This window comes from Magnolia sinica, chromosome 12, assembly GCF_029962835.1.
Source record: "Magnolia sinica isolate HGM2019 chromosome 12, MsV1, whole genome shotgun sequence".
NCBI classification, from domain to species: Eukaryota; Viridiplantae; Streptophyta; class Magnoliopsida; order Magnoliales; family Magnoliaceae; genus Magnolia; species Magnolia sinica.
Window position 1 is genome coordinate 58,828,398 of NC_080584.1, and position 19,007 is coordinate 58,847,404.

A 19,007-nucleotide genomic window follows, 5' to 3' on the forward strand; every position below is an offset into this window, starting at 1 on the left:
TAACAGACCGTTGTGGGGCCGTTAGGGCCTTTATGAAGGGCGTAACAGGCCGTTATAGGTCATTTTTTCCATAACAGCTGTTATGGCCATTACAACCCCATAACGTGTGACGGTCGCCACTGTTACCTTTATGTAATAGTCTTTACAGCCTTGTAATGGCCGTTACAGCGCACCATGATTACAATAGATATTTCAAATGGACAAAGAACCTTCAATCATACAGATCAATAAAATCAAGTGATGATATTCAAACAAATGTATTTATTAGCAGAACTTCTTTCAATTAATGATTGCGTGTCCGTGATGGGGTGAAGCATCTCCCCAAGGCTCTGTGCACTACGCTTCTCTTCAGAACCATGCTAGGAATTCCAGCATGGAACTTCTTCCTGCATTAATATGGTGCAAATGCATATCCGTTCAGGACTTCCAAATTGCTAATCATTGATCAGCATATTGTCAAACAGTTTTATGATTGCCATGTACTGCTCTGCCATCAGTTTCTGCAATCCTAAAGATGTGAAACATAGAAGAAGAAAGGTTTTTCACCCTACTGGTATTGTTCAAGGACATTAAATCTAGAAGATTCCTGAGACAAATGTTTTAAAACTCAGAACAGACCAGACAATTGGACCAGTTTGGACCGGAACCGATGGCCTTTCCATGCCAGGTTACTATAATACCCAGTTTTGGATTGGAACCTGTTCAGATTCAGATATTTTTTGTAGTCAACTATAGAAACATCCAGATGGTTTGGGCAGGAATCAGCAGCCTTTGTTTTTTTTTTTTTTTCCCTGATTATTTTAGGATTTTAACTAATTTACTTATGACATCAGATTGATACCACATCTTGACCCGGTTGGACGAGCGGTGGGACCAGTATCGACTGGACCACCATTGCATGAGACATGTAATGAACTAATCAAGAACCCCAAAAAGCTGATTCTGTAAGTAGTTTCATCTGCCATTGCATAATACCATTACCATACGTGCATTCCCATTATGGATTAGTTTCTCTTGTCACCTAGTAAGTCAAGGTAATAAGGGTAGTCCTAAAAGTACACATTCCTGCTGGCAAATTGTATGCCATTGTATTTTCATGTTTCCAGGTCACTCCTTCCAAATAAGAGCAACTGACAAACGATGGTTTTAAGGTACTTGCAGTTGGATACAGTGGATAATGCCTCCACAGTTCTTCTGGGCATCCATAATATTCAAATACCTCTTTTCGTTCAATACCATTACCACTGCTATTTTTATTCTTCAAGTTCCATAAGAGAACCAAAGATGTAGAGGTTGATCTTTGCTTCCAGTAAAAGAACTACAATGATCACTCATTTTTCAACTTTCCAAAGATCAGCAAGCATCAAATTTGTTTTCCAATGCCAGGAGTATAGATTGTGCAATGACCAGAGACCAACATCAGCAACTGACACGCATGCACACGCGTGCGCTCACGCAAAAAAACAAAAACATTTCTTTCTTGTTGACAGACATGTATCATGACTTCACTTATATGATGAAGTTGCTAAGGGATGTTTTGTCATATCACACAATTCTACTGGCTAATCAGTAAGGGTATCGGTGCACGCTGATGTTCCATTAACAAGAAGGAACTACAATAGGAACTCGCTACAAGTTTCGAATCATTTCCTATGTTGTAATTTATACAGTCAACTGCCCTTTTGCTTGTTCTCCTCTTGACTTTGGCTTTAAAAAATTGAGTTATAATTTTTTATTTTTTTTTAAAGGAAGATTCTCAAGCTATAAGTTGGACATAGACATTTGTCGTGGTGTTAGACACAATTGCATTTACATAGGGCCCTCAAAAGGGTCGTGCTCAGGTTGAACAATGGTGTACCTGGTCCTGCATCCAAACTCAACTAAGAGAAACAGATTCAGATCCTATCAGGTCCGGTCCAGCTACCATGCAATAGGTACCAGATCTGCATCCGTCTGAATTTGGGCATCAGCATCTGATCTTAAACATTGTGGATTTTGGGTCATAGTCTACCACTGGATTCTGATCTGAGCAGGTCTCATCGGGCAGTTAGGAACATGGCATGCGTACAGCAAGAAGGCCCTAAACTGCAGTTGCGGTACCCTCAACACCCTATTATCTATCCAATTCTAATAACCATTTTTAGAGAAGAAAAAATAAGTATTCTTACTTGATCCTTCAGGGTGGTGGTGGCAATGCTTGTACCTTAATTCTACCAGCCAGCAGAAACAGAGAAAAAAAATACCTTAATTCAACTGTGGAAATCAGCAATTTCCGAACACAAAATCCTCCAAACCCACGCTTTCTTAAACCATTACTAGACATTATCTTTCCAGAAACAGGAACTGCATTAAAATTTCCCAAACTCCCGCAAAATCCATTGAAATCTCGGGATTTTAATCCTCTCAAAACCGAGAAGGAAAAAAAAGAAAAAAAGCAAGTGCAGATCCGCATTTAAGTTCTCAAATCAAAAGAATCTCCTTTAAAAACGATCAAACCAAAAGAAACGTTTCACAATACCCGAACCGGAGAGCAGAAACCCCGATTCAGGAGCTGAAACCCACAAATTAGATCTCAAAAGTTAGAGAATCTCCATAGATAAGGGATTGTGGGCTAAAATTCGATCAGAAAAGACAATAATTTGAAAGAAACCTCTCAAAAACAAAATTCTTTGAAGTCCCAACATACCAAAACAGAGGGGGAGGCAAAACTCTTTTCTTTCAAAGCCCCAAAATGCCTTGTTGGGGGACGACAGCCATTCCAGTTGGAAGTCTAGCGAGGTTGTAAAAACAGGAAATTTCTGGTTTTGCAGAATTTCCAATCAAGAGTATAAATTCCTAGAACTGACAAGAAATTAAATTAATAAATAAATTGACCAAAAGCAGTTTATGTGACTTGAAGCAACTTATCCCACTCTATTTGTTCTCAAAACCTAGTAAGCCCAAACCAGTGCCTAACATACAAAGAACAGACCATAGCAAAGGGTAAATTGCTAATCAATTTCAGTGAGAAATTGCAAGAAAATTACACAAACGCATCGAAAATTGTGGAAACCAACCAGTGGACCTACTTTAAAATTCTGCAGAAAGGAAAGAAGATCACAAAACCGAACATGTGAATATCAAACAACAGCAAAATATGAAACTACTAATAGACTTGACTCTTGAGTGAGAGATATTTCATAAGCAAACCTTGTAAAATTGCAGTAAAACTCGATAAAAGCAGTTCAGATCACAAAATGATAGCCTAAGAGTAAAAGACGAGCACAAAGCAAATCTACCAAGGGATTATAGAGACAGGTTTCCAAAAAAATACAGAAAAACTCTGATACTCTGGCAGAGTGTGATGGATGATCCACATGCACTTAGAAATTGCACATGTTGCATATGAGTAGTCAAATTAGGCTGTCCAAATTATGTTACCCAGTGTAGATGTTTCATGAACCAAAAATTGTGCTTATATGATTATCTGACCATCAGATTGGTGGACATCTATTGGACAGTTAACAATGAAAAATATCTAACTGTCCCATTTACGCAAACAAATGTTCGCGAGCTAGAGGTTAGGATTGTTCGACCAATTTGATATTGGGATTTTGGATTTGCCCAGTGGTCCACACAATCTTTTCTGTTTATTTGAGTTAATATATAACACGTGTGCAGTTTCTGAGTGCCTGTGTATCAAGCTTCATACACAGCCTGAGTATTATATAGCCAAAACATTTCTCCTCTTCAATGAAAGAATTTACGAACTTAACAGGTTAATGGAAGTATTGCAGCCGCTTTTCAAGCAATGGCCCACTAGATGAGCGGTTTGCATGCATGTGGTTGAAATAATGCAGTGCTCAATGGAAAGCAAAATTTATCTAGGAGTACTATCATCCCACACCATTAATAACATGAAGAAAAGGAGATTTCATTTTCATTGCATAACGGGAAACTAAACTTAGGCAATACATATCGTGAACTCCCCATAGGGAGAAGATGACACCATGCTAGGGATGGGGCCACAAAAAGGGGCGGCATGAGGGCCTACTGCTCCTCAGAGTTAGGTGAAAGAGGGGGTGCTCCCTCTTTCTGTACACAGCACAGGACCGCTTTTACTGCGCGGTAAAGCTTCTTGCCCAGCTTCTCTTGTCTCTCAATCCTTGCATCAAGCGATTGGCAGAGCTCTCGTATTTCCTGTAAGGCAAGAGGTGTCTCATTTGCCCTTTCCTTTTCGGATTCCTCTTCCCCATCACTTTCTTCTTCTTCTTCATCGCTCTCCTCTTCTTCTTCCTCTTCGATCTCATCCCCATTTTTTCCAAGCCTCGACATCTTGAGTTTCGGGCTAATGTTCATATGGTTGATCGTAGTTTCGTCGATGAATTTCACGGGCTCGGGGTCCCCATTGGATCCGTTGATTCCGTACTTGCGGGCGAGCTTACAGATTAAGCGACCAAATGGAAGTGCTGCATTTTCCTGAGTCGATGTCGCTGCCTTTACGATATTGGTAAGCACAATGGTGGGGAGACAAACTTGTGCTCCCTGGCCCATTTGGTAGAGGAGCTCGATCATGAAACGGTTGCACTCAGTCCGGTTGCTAGTCCTTGGATACAAGTTGTACGTACAAATGTGGTGGAGTAGTCGATACGAGAAGAGCAGCTTGGAAGCAGCCACGCTGCTGCCATGCTTCCACTCGACCAGCTTCCCACACAGGTGCATAATTCGCTCATCCCTATCCTGTTTCTTCTTCATATTTTTCACATTAATATGCACTTTCCCTACAGGGGCGCCGATGAGCTTGGAGATGACTTGTATGTCAACGCGGACCGTCTGCCCGCCAAAAGGGATGTCGAACCCTAACGGGTTCAAACTTGCCCTACGAATTACAGAGTAGAAGGACCTTACCAAGCCCGCATCAGAGCGATAATTACCCTCAAACATGTGTGCCCAATTGTTGTGCAAGAGACGGTCGAGTAACTCGAACTCACCAAAGAACTTGCCTTCGACGGAGACCTCAAACACGACTTTTCGATTTTGAAATTTTCCTAGGTTCACCTTGGGGTGCGCGGTAGGAGCCATCTTTTCAAGACGGTCGTGATTCCTCTTCGAGCGCCTCTCACGGCTTGGCTCCATGGCACTAGGAGCAATTGTTAGCTTCAGCTCACTCTGCATTCGCGCACGCCTAACCCGTCTCGGCCCCGCCTCCTCGGGTGCTGCCCTCCTCTTTCCCATGAGGGAAATGATCAACGAAGAGGAGAAGAATGAGGCGATAGCTCCAAGAAGGGCCATTTTCTTACAAACTCAAAGGTGAATGATGCAAGGGTTGAAGCTTGGATAGAGGGATTCCACCGCGATTTGACGATTTGGGGACTTGAGGATTTCGAACTCGGTAGGATTTGGGGATTTGAAGATTTCGAAATTAGTAGGATTTGGGGATTTAAAGATTTTAAAATTTTTGTAGGAGTTGGGGATGTGAGGATTTCAAAATTTGTAGGGTTTAGGGATTCAAAATGAAAAGAGGGTGAAAGAAGAAGACACGATGGATGTTGAAGTGGGAATGATGTAAGGGAGAATGAGATGAAAGGTGAAATGGAGGAAGGCCTGGGGATTCCGATTTGAGAGGGTTGAGGGAAGCAAAGAGGGTGAGAGTAGTGAGGAAAAGGAGAGATTTGAGTGAGTGAGTGAAGTTATGTAACGCCCCACTCACGTACTGACTTAAATGGGGGGTGGCCTGATCGGCGATTAATCGCGGATCCCGCGATTCCGCCCCAACTCGCTGTCCCATTCGGGGATTAATCGCGGATCCCGCGATTCCGCCCCCACTCCCTGTCCCATTCGGGGATCAATCCCGGATCCGGCGATTCCGCCCCAAATCGCTGCCTCGATCAACGATCAATCATGGTGGGCCCCACTTTGGTGACCACGGGGGGAAATAGGATTGTGTACTGAGTTACTCAGTACGCTTTTATCGTACTGAGTAAACTCAGTTGGGCCTAAGTATGAATGTATGTGGGTTATCCACGCCGTCCATCCGTTTTTCAAGATAATTTCAGTGCTTGAGTCTAAAATAAAAGTATTCCCAAAGCTCAAGTGGACCACACTATAAGAAACAATGGGACTAATGACTTCCACTGTTGAAACCTTGCTAGGGCCGACAGTGATTTTTATTTGTCATCCAACCTATTCATAAGATTACACAGAGATGGATGAAGGTAAAAAACAAATATCAGCTTGATCCAAAACATCTGTGGACCCCAAGAAATTTTCAACAATATAATTTCAATTCACACTATTTCCCGTGGTGAGTCCACTTGAGAATTGGATATATCTCATTTTTGGCATCAAGCCATACAATTATCTGTTAAAATGGATGAAACAGCGGCTATAAAGGGGGCTTCTATGAGCAACAGGACTCTAATAATTGCTGTCATAAAAAGAGCATACGGCGAGGAGAAGGCCATGCTAGATATTCTCATTGAAAGGTTTCGCTTAGGCGAAAATACCGAGTTCTTGCTTGGTCACCTCCTCCTCGTTGCTGTCGACCAGACATCCTTTGATCGGTGCAATCCCCTACGCCTGCATTGCTACAAACTTGTTACGGACATGGTAGATTTCACTCTCGAGAAATTATACATGTTGGGTGATTTTATTAAAATGATGTGGAGGAGAACTATCTTCCTTGCTGATGTTCTTAGACGTGGTTATAACTTCATCTTCACAGTGAGTCAATGAAAAAATGAAAAAAGAAAAGAAAAGAAAAGAAAGAAAGATGTGTTTCAGCTGCAATTGGGTGTATGTTGCTTGGCCACCAGGGATGGGGCCCACATGGCTGCAATGTCAGATAATCTGTACTGTCCATTATGTGGGATCAATTGTTAAGGGCCAGTATAGAAAGTCAGTGCAGATGGACAACTGCACAGTTGACATTTTCAAATTGTTTATAAGCATAGATTTGATGGAAGAAGGATAAACCACTAGAGGTTTTATATATATATATATATATATATATATATATATACATATATATATATATATATATATATATATGTATATATATATATATATATATATATATGTATATATATATATATATATGTATATATATATATATATATATATATATATATATATATATATATATTATGCACACACCCTCACACTCACACACACCACAATGAGTACTCGAACCCATGACCTTAGTGTTGAAACTCCTGTGAGTCTACCACTAAGTATTGAGGGTCAAATATTGCATATCAGACCCTAGTTATTGCCGAATTTTATGAACATGGTACTGTTTAACGGTCCGAGTTAATCGTGTTTGTGATGCAAGGTACATTTGCAAGCTTGGATCAAAAAAAGGATGTTAAAGGTATGGATTTAATGCTCAAGCATCACCTAGGCAAGGGATGAACCCCAGGGGATGAAGACCGATGAATTTACGTGCCAGAGGTCCAAGAAAACAAGGCCACACACGTTTAAATCGGCCTAGAAATCATCCAGCATGCAAGATCACAAGGTTCTCACCATCCGTTCTGATTGAAACTTCATATATGGCCTGAGGACCATAAATTAACCATACACATAAAAATTCAACCATTGGATCCTGGTGAAAGTAGCCCAACAAATAGGTCAGCCCATAAAACAGTGATTTGGGGCCCACCTGGTCGCTGGACATGCTTCAATTTTGGTATTAATCCCCTAAACGGGGTGATACAATGAATGGACGGAGTAGATTTTACATATACATTACAGTGGACCCCACATATAAGGTGAGAGTGCACCGTGCGGTACACTCCCGCGCCCCACTGGACTGCTCAAACCAGTCAAACTTGGTTTGACCGAGTCTTCTTCACTGCACCTTCCTCCAGCGCTCAAACAGAGCTTGCGGGTGGGATCTTGTGGGCCACCAACATGCTCCAAAGGTCTGATCTAGACCGTCCATCAGAAGACCACGCTTCCTCTTATCATAGCCTAGAGGATAGAATTGCATATTGGGATGATGATCAAGACGTACGCGAAGTGGTCGGTCATAATGAGCCACTCCCCTCACCTGACATGTCTGATTTTAAGGTGGAGGATGAGCCCCTTACAATCGACACTTCTAACTCTTGTGAAACATGTTTGGACCACTCCTCTGAATTAAATGATGATGTGATTCGGGAGAAGGATGAGTTGCTCGCTACGACCTTGGAAATTGAAACCACTAAGTTGAGGCCACCATCTGAGCTGTACACGTTTGACAATTCAACGCCTCGATTGAGTAGTTTCAATGAACAAAGTGATCACATTGATGCTTCCTCTATTGATTTTCAATCTATCTATGCAGGGCTGGAGCAAGAGAGCACACGTCCGTTTACCTTTAAAGACGATGGATTCCTTGGGCAGATCATCACGAGCTCTAATGTGGAACATAAGTCACGCTCAACTAAATTGCCCAACTCTTTGGATGATTGCTTGACACACTTTGCAGATTCAAATGACTCCATGATAAGAGACATAGTGAATGCCTTGCAAGACAACATTTCAATAGTCATCACTGACCGAGAGAACCCTTCCTCTAAAGTCCCTTCCTCCCTAGATCCGTACTGTTTACCATTAAGGGAGGAGGAGCTGGAAATTGAACCGAAGTTTGGAACTTCGGAATGTGTTGAGACTACACAACTTCCTGAGAATGTTTCTCAATTTGATCTACCTGTAGTCTCTGATTCACCATGGGATACTAACTTCGGAACCTTTTTTGACACAGGTGAATCATATATACTTTGGATACCTCAGGCGAATCAACAACAAATTTTTAATGAGGTACATAAGTTTCTCTGGAAAGTCAAGCTCCAGGGCATCCAAGCCTATTGCAAAAAGGGCTTTTGGATGATCCTGTTGAGGAACTTACTAAGAAACTTATCAAGATATTGGCCGGAAGAGGAACCTTGCGGTATGATAGAGTAGTTTTTCCCTGCTTTCATAGGACTAGGGTAGTTTGTTTTATACTGCTTTAGGATAGATGATAAACTTAGCGCTCCTGGGAGGCAACCCAGCTCTTCATTTCATTTCATTCTTATCATTAGTCAGTTCAATGTTTGTGGGTAACATTACTGCAAACCCTCACGAGACTACAACTCGCCCACTAGGGGCAACCTAGGGGTTTAAAGGCTTGTTGCATACGCTAAATGCAATCGAGAGCACCTATGAAAGTGGTATAGGTAGGATTTTATTTTTTTATTTTATTTTACTTCTGTTGGTTTCTCTCTTGTGCTGACCCGCTCTTACGTAGATATCTTTGGAAAGCCTCTTAATTCTTTCATCCAGGTATTATCTTTCCATCACTTCTCATTTACTTATTTTGTCCCATGTGCATCGCATGCTTATTTCCTTTACATTGAGGACAATGTAGATTTTAGGTTGGGGGTGGGAGATTAGGTCTCCTAATCAGTATTTTCTTAGTCTTGAGCAGAAATTGTGAAAATTTTTAAATTTTTCTAGAATTTCGTATGAATTCGAAGCGATTTTGATGACCATCTTGGATTTAGAATTACAAGATAAGTGATGTTGGAATTGATGACTCTTGGATTCAACTATTCATTAGATTTCACAGTTAAGTTAGAACTATTAATCTATGATTAGAAGTTTTAAACATTGATTGAATCATAATTTTACATGTCACATCTCGCTTTCACATTAAGGTCTCAGTTTGATATTGAAGGATTTACTTGGTACTCACTAAGCATGAAAGGAACCGGCCTGAGAAAATTGAAAGGATTGGGTGAATAATCTTCACCATAGGTTTGCTCCTTATAGGTGAAGGTTTGATTTCCCAAAGTAGCCGACGGAAAGGGGTGGGCAATGGTCTTCATCATAGGTTTGCTCCCTATAAGTGAAGATTTGATTCCTCCCCTTAGCGGTATTTTAATGAAAAAATAATATATATATCAAAGGTCGATTAATGAAAAGATGATCCGTGAGGAAAGTTTTAGTTATTATGAATTATCTTAGTGTTACTGATAATATCATGAAATTAAGAAGTGAACCTTAATGATAAGCCGAGATTACACGATACACCCATGGAATTCAATAGTTAGAATCGTTCTAATTAATGGATTAATATTTGAGCTTGATTATGAAGTTTACCATGAGCTTGATTTCAGGAGAAAGTAATGCCAACATTTATGAATCTTAGAATTCTAATATCTGAATTGTTTTTCAAAAATCACTCGAGTTCATACAAATTGTCGTATAATTCTCAACTTATTTTTCGCATACCTTGCTCGGGACTAGCAAGATGCTGGTTGGGGGTTGTGTTGAGGGTCAAATATTGCATATCAGACCCTAGTTATTGCCGGATTTTATGAACATGGTACTGTTTAACGGTTCGAGTTAATCGTGTTTGTGATGCAAGGTACATTTGCAAGCTTGGATCGAAAAAAGGATGTTAAAGGTATGGATTTAACGCTCAAGCATCACCAAGGCAAGGGACGAACCCCAGGGGATGAAGACCGATGAATTTACGTGCCAGAGGTCCAAGAAAACAAGGCCACACACGTTTAAATCGGCCTAAAAATCCTCCAGCATGCAAGATCACAAGGTTCTCACCATCCGTTCTGATTGAAACTTCATATATGGCCTGAGGACCATAAATTAACTGTACACATAAAAATTCAACCATTGGATCCTGGTGAAAGTAGCCCAACAAATAGGTCAGCCCATAAAACAGTAATTTGGGGCCCACCTGGTCGCTGGACATGCTTTAATTTTGGTATCAATCCCCTAAACGGGGTGATACAATGAATGGACGGAGTAGATTTTACATATACATTACAATGGACCCCACATATAAGGTGAGAGTGCACCGTGCGGTACACTCCCGCGCCCCATGGACTGCTCAAACCAGTCAAACTTGGTTTGACCGAGTCTTCTTCACTGCACCTTCCTCCAGCGCTCAAACAGAGCTTGCGGGTGGGATCTTGTGGGCCACCAACATGCTCCAAAGGTCTGATCTAGACCGTCCATCAGAAGACCACGCTTCCTCTTATCATAGCCTAGAGGACAGAATTGCAAAAGACAGCAAGAATGGGTTCCCTACCTTTCAAAAGTAGGACGAGGGGTGCAATAAGAAATCCAGTGGACCACACAGAATCTAATCCAAAACCAGCCATCCCTGACTGGTTTTTCGAGAATAACACGTTGGACGGGGTGGATTTTGCAAGAAACACCAAGAACTGGGCCCCACCAACATCGCAGCTCAGTCCGCAGGCCCTGTTTACGCACTCACGGTCTTTACGGCCGTTCGGTGATCATGGGGATGATCGATCCCTTCATTTGGGCGGTCCAAACACCTCCTAAGGTACAATCGACCGATGCCAAGCTGACTGAATGGATCTGATCAGGCAGCAAGCTTCGTTTTGCTGAGATACCATCATTCCAAGAAGGGTCGTTCTTGTTTTTTTTTGCACACGGCTGCGAAAGTAGTTGCGGAGATCTTCCGCTGTTGCTGCACGACCGACTCTTGTGCGTAAAGATCCCATTCATCGATTTCATCTCGGACCGCTTGTCGTGCGTGCGAAAATTCCCTACCTTCTCCACCATTTTCCTGTTGCTATAAAGAGGAGATAGAAGAGAGAGATGGAGGAGGGCTTGGACGTGGAGTAGAGAGAGAGGGAGTTGGACGTGGAAACGAGCAGCCGTGGAGGTAATTCAGGATCTGACACACGTGAAGATAGAGACGAGAGAGAGAGAGAGAAGGGCAGCCAGTTATGGTGTTTCTTCCTTTTCTTTAATCTATGCTTAGTTTATTTTTTTAGAGATTTTTGCTTGATCATGTCAAGCTAAACCTCTTAGCCAGGGCTAAGAGGTGAAGCTTGTAGAGTGATGGGAGATTGTATGTGTGTGCCTTTTGTTTAGTTTGAAGGGATTTTTTATTTGATTTTACCATGGGAATATTTGTAGTTTTTAATAGCCTGTTGTGACTGAAATTACAATGGGTTTGCAATGGTTTTGAGTATTTTTCTTTCTTTATTTTGATTATAACGTCAGGAAGCCCTGTTGTTCGCCATCGTCTCCTGGGCATGGTTGGATGGCGGTATCCTTCCTAACCTTCATAATCATCTGATTAGTTGGTAATTAGTTTAATTCTGTTGTTGACTTTGTCTCCTGGGCATGGTTTGGTGATGGAATTCATTCTAATTCATATACTTTTCATCTCCTTAAATTTATATCAGAGGAACTTCAGTTCAATTTCCATGATTTTTGATGCAAGCATAAGATCTCCCTGGTCCCTACAAGTGGATCCTCTGAATCCCTAGTTTCCTTCTTCTGAATTCCTTAAGTTCTAGATAATTTATTTCACAATTATTCTTTAAATCCTACTTGATTTAGATTTTATCTTTTGCTAGTTCTATTTCTACCTAGTTTCAGATCACGTACAAGTTTCAGTCCCTGTGGATTCGACCTCGGTCTTACCGAGTTTATTACTACATCACAACCCTATACTTGGGGAGTGAACACTAAGCCATGAGTAGGGACCCAGAAACCACTGGAAGAGGTAGTGTGGTTTATAGAGTGGAATAAAATCACTAGGAGGAACAAATATCTGCAAATTTGTTTTCAAGTACACTATGACAAAAGATTTGCAATTTTAAATACCAGCTTCTAGATTGAGCAACTTGGATTGCATAAATGATTGAGTGTACACATAGCATGTAAAATAGGAACTGTAGGCATTAGTGAGCAGAAATGAGTTGAAATGAGCAAGAATGAATCAGGCATTTCAGCGAACACATGGACTGCAATACATTTCATAAAACATATCATTTGCAAATCATTTCAAATAAACAACACAACAAGTTCTCAAGCATAGATCGCAACCCGTGATCATTATCTGGGCCCTCAGGGGCCGATAAAACGGTAACATAGGGTTCAAACTTGTCGGCGGTTTCGAAGTAGGAGTTCGACGTAGGGCATAAGGATCTCTACAATAGACGTATTCTATTAGCAAATGTGAAAAAAGGGCTTTGATAGTCTAGGTTTTTGGGTCGAGGGTCGGATCTCACCTGTTTGTGGTCCCGCTCACGGCACGAAGTCTTCCCAAGGAAAAGGAGATCAATGTTCCTTGGTTGGATCCCACTTCTCCAAGCTTCCTCTTCTCTTCTTCTTGTCTCCTCTTTTGAAATGCCCTAGGAAAACATAGAAAATTCGTGCAAGGTAGAGAGATGTGAGAAAATGGGGTTATATATAACTCTAGTTTTGATCTAAATGGCCCTAGTGGCACTTATACTCCCATACTAACCCTATATGGGTCATTTTTGGTCAGAAAGGTCACTAGAAATGCATGGAATCTTCATTATTGACCATGAAGGGAACGCCCTTGACCGAGAAATGCATGAAAAATGTACCTAAATAAAACTTTAACTTCACTACTAATTTTATTACAATCATTCATTCAATAACTCAGAGAAAAACTATAAGCAGCTGTTTTTCCTACAGGGACTAACAAATCTAACAAAAGTACATTTTTTGCCCTTTAATCCCATCGACAAGCCTTGCACTGTACTGATTTTTTGAAGCATGCATAGTGATTTATGTCAAATGAAACTGGAAATTGAGTGGGACAAACTGGAAACAGTGTTGAATGAGCGTCGACCATTAAAAACTTTTTGGGGGTCCACTGTGATGTTTGTGAGAAATCCTCCCCGGCTAAGTTCATTCATAGGGTCACAAAGACCTGGATGAGGAAGAAAAACAAATGTGTTGAATGATCCAAATCTTCTATAACCCCAAAAAGGGTTTCAATGGTAGACGTTCAATTCCCCATTGCCTTTTACAGTGTGGTCTACTCGATAGTTAGATCTATCTTATTTTTCGTCTCAAGCCTTAATATGAGCTCGTCAAATAGATGGACGGTTTGGATATAACACAGACCTCATGATTGGACCCACAAAAGGATGTGGGGATTACCACAAAAAAAAAAGAATGGAAAAAAAATGAAAGAGGAAAGAACCTATGGCTACGGTTTTCTATAACTACAGATTATAACCGTAGCCGTAGACCGGCGATCCATCGCAGCTCCCGCGATTCCACCGCAAGTCGCTGTCCCAATCGGCGATCAATCGTGGATGCGGCGATTCCACCCCCGATCTATGGCTACGGATTATAACCGTAGCTACAACCGTAGCTATAACCGTATCCGTATCCCTTCCTTTTTTTTTACATGGAGAAATTTTATTTTACCTACATTTTTCTCTAACACATATTTATATAAATATGTATATATAAGCATATGAAAAAAAAAATTATCGCTTTTTTTTTTTCATTTCTTTCTTTATTCATATAACAAGAATATCTTCTAAACCAAAATTAGTTACTTGACGTATGGGATATGATTTTAGGGCTAGAAGTTGGGCGGGCTCAACCCGACCAACCTGTGGCCGACCCAACATTGGGTTGGGCTTGGGCAAGATGTATCGAGTTTGGTCTTCATGTTTTGCATGAAAAATCATGGAGTTGGAGCTTTGATTTCGATATCCATTGGTTCTTCATGTTCTCCAATTTTTTATCAAAGTTTTCCTTCAACTAGCTCTCAATTGAGACTAATTTCGAAGTATTTAGGAGTATTTGATGAAATGATCATCACATACACTAATTTTGAAATTTAAGTGTAGTTGGTCTAATTTGGGAAAATTTTAGGAAAATTCAAAAACTTTCAATTTCTCCCAATTTGTTTGCAATGTTACTCCAAACATGAAATTAAGCATGTATGAGGGTTGATCTACTAATTTGTTAAGTCCTTGTTAATTTTCAAGAAATAAAAATTAATTTTTAATTAAAAATTATTAAAAATTATTTTTTTCCCAAGATTTCTCTTCAACTAGCTGTCAATTGAGACTAATTTTGAAGTATTTAGGAGTGTTTGATGAAATGATCATCACATACACTCTCAATGTTATGCATTCAATTTGAATATAGTTGCAGGTGTACACTTTTCCATATCAGTGATTCAGGTGTCACGATCTTATTAACTTGATAACTAGATTGCAGTGTCAAGATCTCATTAACTCAATAACTGGATTGCACAAAATTTTGATATTGAAGAATATCAATGTAAATTACTATGTAGACGGCTAGTTTACATCCTGCCTACCAGAGTAACTGCCAATACCCTACCTTCCAAATCCAATAATGCATAAAGATTTTGAAAGCAAGTAAAACCCCATTTCACCATTTTAACTTAATTATTTCCCTCAAGTGACCGGAAAAAGTTTAATGACATCCAAACTCAAGACTTACGTTATGTCTCTAGCAGCTGAAGGAAATCCATATTCATCAAATAGGCGCATCAGTCACCAATCTGACCATGCAGATCACCGAATACTTTAATTGGAGCCTTCAATTGCAATACCGTGGGTTCCTGCATAAATATCTGCTCTACGGTATAACAAAGTTCACCCATTTCGTATGAGTCCATAAAGAAGTTTCCATTCGTTGGAGCTTTCCAGTTGGGAGGCCTAAGCAACATAGATATAATCTGCAAAAAAGTGAATCGTAATAAACAGATTGCCCCTTGCTTAAGAGAGCCTTAAAATTAGATATATTCCTGATCATGCTTGCCTTCTTGTGCAGGTCCTGAGGAGACTTCTGTCTAGTGAATAGCTTTTTGTTAGGGTATGCCTGATTAAAAACCTAGACAGAACCATTCGTCTGCTTTCATTCTCGAACTGATCCAATGAAAGTTGCCTCACCAGCCAACCCAAGCTACCAGCAGCCTCTTTAGCAACCACCACCTGTAGCATCGTGATTGCAGCTTTGTTAACATGAAAAAGATGGAAGTAACTAAGAAACAAGCAAAATAGTGTATGATCCATGCTTCACAGACATTGTGTGAAATGCCATCCACACCACACATGGATGTGGTTGGGAGTGTTGATCTAGTGACCATTATATGGACAGACAATAAGACAGAAATCATAGTGATTGGCAACTCTGGACAATTGTTGTAGGTTTTGCTCATTGAATGTTGCTTGTTTGAGCGGGACAATCCCCTTTTCAGGCCACTGATTGTATGGCTAGCACAGTTCGATTGATTTGCTTTTCAAGATACACAACACTCACATGGCAGCTCACCAGATCAACCATCCTGATCGTTACAATAAAGATGTTTTGGTGCACATTTTCTGGAACACCATTAAACACCCATAACAGTAGCGTAGCATTACTTGAAAAATTAACAAATAAAATGAAAATAAAGACAACATACAGCTCTGGGGTGGAGGCAGCCATCTGCCTCAAGGGTATCAGTGTCGCTGCTATCTGAGGAGGTTTCTGAGAGCTGCATCTTATCGTTTAAGCGAGTTCCAGATGCTTTCGCATCTAGAAGCTCCTCTTCTGCAGAGCCTGCAAAAGCTAACTTTCCAGCTTGCCAAACAGCACTAACTCCCTCAGCTTCAGCTGCTGAAGCCTCAGCCAGTTTCTCCGCGCATTTCTTATCCATGCTGATAAAGATGAAAACTGGCAATCAGATTGTGTGAGATTGATCAACCTGGATAAAGAAGCTAAAAAGGAATTGAGTGAACTATAGGAAAACAAAACCCCAAGCTAGAGGAGACACTCTCTGATCTGACAGTTGAAGTTGGTGGCACAAATGCTGACTCGGTCTTTGCATTTGATTGATTAAGCTTGGAACTTGCCATAGTTGGAGTTCTATCGAAACTGAAGATGGGAGAATTAACTTCAGACTGAAGAGGTGAATTTTCTGCGATTAGAAGATCATCAAGCAGCACATCTGCAAAAATAGCATAACAGCATTGGACAGTAACTCAAGAAGAATGGTTAATATACAAATTTTCTAGACCAATGCCATTCAAAATGAGTGGGCCAAACTGAAAATTGAGCGGGACAAACTGGAAAATCGAGCGGGCCAAACTAGGAAATGAGCGGGCCAATCTAGAAATTGAGCGGGCCAAACTGGAAATTTAGCGAGCCAAACTGGAAATTAAGCGGGGCAAACTAGCCTAACTGGAAAATGAGCGGGACAAACTAGAAAATGAACGGGACAAACTGGAAATTGAGCGGGCCAAACAGGAAAATGAGCGGGACAAACTGAAAATTGAGCGGGCAAACATGGAAATGAGCGGGACAAACTGGAAATTGAGCGGGCCAAACATGGAAATGAGCGGGCCAATCTAGAAATTGAGTGGGCCAAACTGGAAATTCAGCGAGCCAAACTGGAAATTAAGCGGGGCAAACTAGCCTAACTGGAAAATGAGCGGGACAAACTGGAAAATGAGCAAGACAAACTGGAAAATGAACAGGACAAACTGGAAATTGAGCGGGCCAAACAGGAAAATGAGCGGGACAAACTGGAAATTGAGCGGGCAAACATGGAAATGAGCGGGACAAACTGGAAATTGAGCGGGCCAAACATGAAAATGAGCGGGCCAATCTAGAAATTGAGCGGGCCAAACTGGAAATTCAGCGAGCCAAACTGGAAATTAAGCGGGCCAAACTAGCCTAACTGGAAAATGAGCGGGACAAACTGGAAAATGAGCGGGCCAAACAGGAAAATGAGCAGGCCAAATTGGAAATTGAGCAGGACAAACTGGAAATTGAGTAGGGGAAACATGAAATTAGCGGGGCAAACTAGAAAATCATTATGCCCACCCTGTGGTTTGATCCACTTGATATTTTGATATGCTTCAATTTGGGGCTCTACCCCTTAATTAGATAGAAAAACAGATCGACGGCGTTGATATACTACATGAAACGGATTGACTACTCCCCCTGCCACCGGCTAATGGCTGGTGTTCGGTGCTCTGTGGGCCCCATCATGATGTATGTGTTTCAACCATGCTGTCCGTCTTTTTTTATATATCGTTTTATGATATTATACAAAAAAATGTGGTATATCCTGATCTCAATTGGACCACATTATAGGAAACAATGTTTAATGAACATCGACCATTAAAAACCTTTTGGTGGCCATAAAAGTATTGGATCAAGCTGATCTTTGTTTTTAGCCTTCATCTGGGTCTTTATGATGTAATAAACAGATTGGATTTCAGATAAACAGTACAGCCGGCATCAGGAGGATTTAAATGATGGATATCCAATCACTATTGTTTTCCTGTATTGTGGTACATCTAAGATTTATATCCCACTTATTTTTAGGATAAAGCCCTGAAATGACAATAGGGAAGGATGAAGATTTCCTACTAGGCAGTTTCAACAACATAGCCATTGGAATGTTGTCTATCTAATGAAGGACTTGGTCCCACCGCTGGCTAGTGGTAGACTCAGGACATGATTTAAGGTTCAATTTGGGGCCCACATATCCAATCAAATTCCATTGATTGGACTTGGTCCCACATATCTAGAACTAGTAACCTTATGGTTGGGTTTATGCAAAAAACCATATAGTATGGGAGGGTTTCATACAACCGTACACATATCCAAGCCCACACGGTTGTACATAGAAGAAGCAGCTGAGTGGATTTTTGGAATCATTAAGTTGGGACCTCTTATTAAATTTTCTTTCCTTCATGATGGATGGATTAAGTCGAGTTCGACTCGAGTCGAGGTGGGCCAAGCTCGGCTTGACTTGTCCAGTTTGTCCCGCTCAATTTTCTGTTTGGCCCCCTCAATTTCCAGTTTGTCCTGCTCAAATTCTAGTTAGGCCCGCTCAATTTCTAGTTAAGTCCGCTCAGTTTCCAGTTTGTCCCGCTCAATTTCCAGTTTGGCCCGCTCATTTTCCTATTTGGCCTGCTCATTTTCCTGTTTGTCCCGCTCATTTCCATGTTTACCCGCTCAATTTCCAGTTTATCCCGCTCAATTTCTAGTTTGTCCCGCTCATTTTCCAGTTTGGCCTGCTCAATTCCAATTTGTCCTGCTCAATTTTCAGTTTGGGCCGCTCAATTTTCAGTTTGTCCCACTCGATTTCCAGGGGAAAAGTAGAGAAAGATGAAGTTAATTTCACTATTCATCCATTTATTGTTTATTGTTTAGGAGCAGCATAGCTGTTAACTCTCCTTTTTTGTTTATTT

General features: G+C 40.9%; 1 protein-coding gene across 1 annotated transcript; it reads left to right on the forward strand.

The window, feature by feature from the left end:
• Window positions 1–6,348: 6,348 nt before the first annotated feature.
• Window positions 6,349–6,714, forward strand: LOC131220094 (uncharacterized protein At1g28695-like). The gene has a single exon (XM_058215064.1). It carries the CDS (start codon window positions 6,349–6,351, stop codon window positions 6,712–6,714), a length of 366 nt encoding a protein of 121 aa, XP_058071047.1.
• The last annotated feature ends 12,293 nt before the right edge of the window (window positions 6,715–19,007 follow it).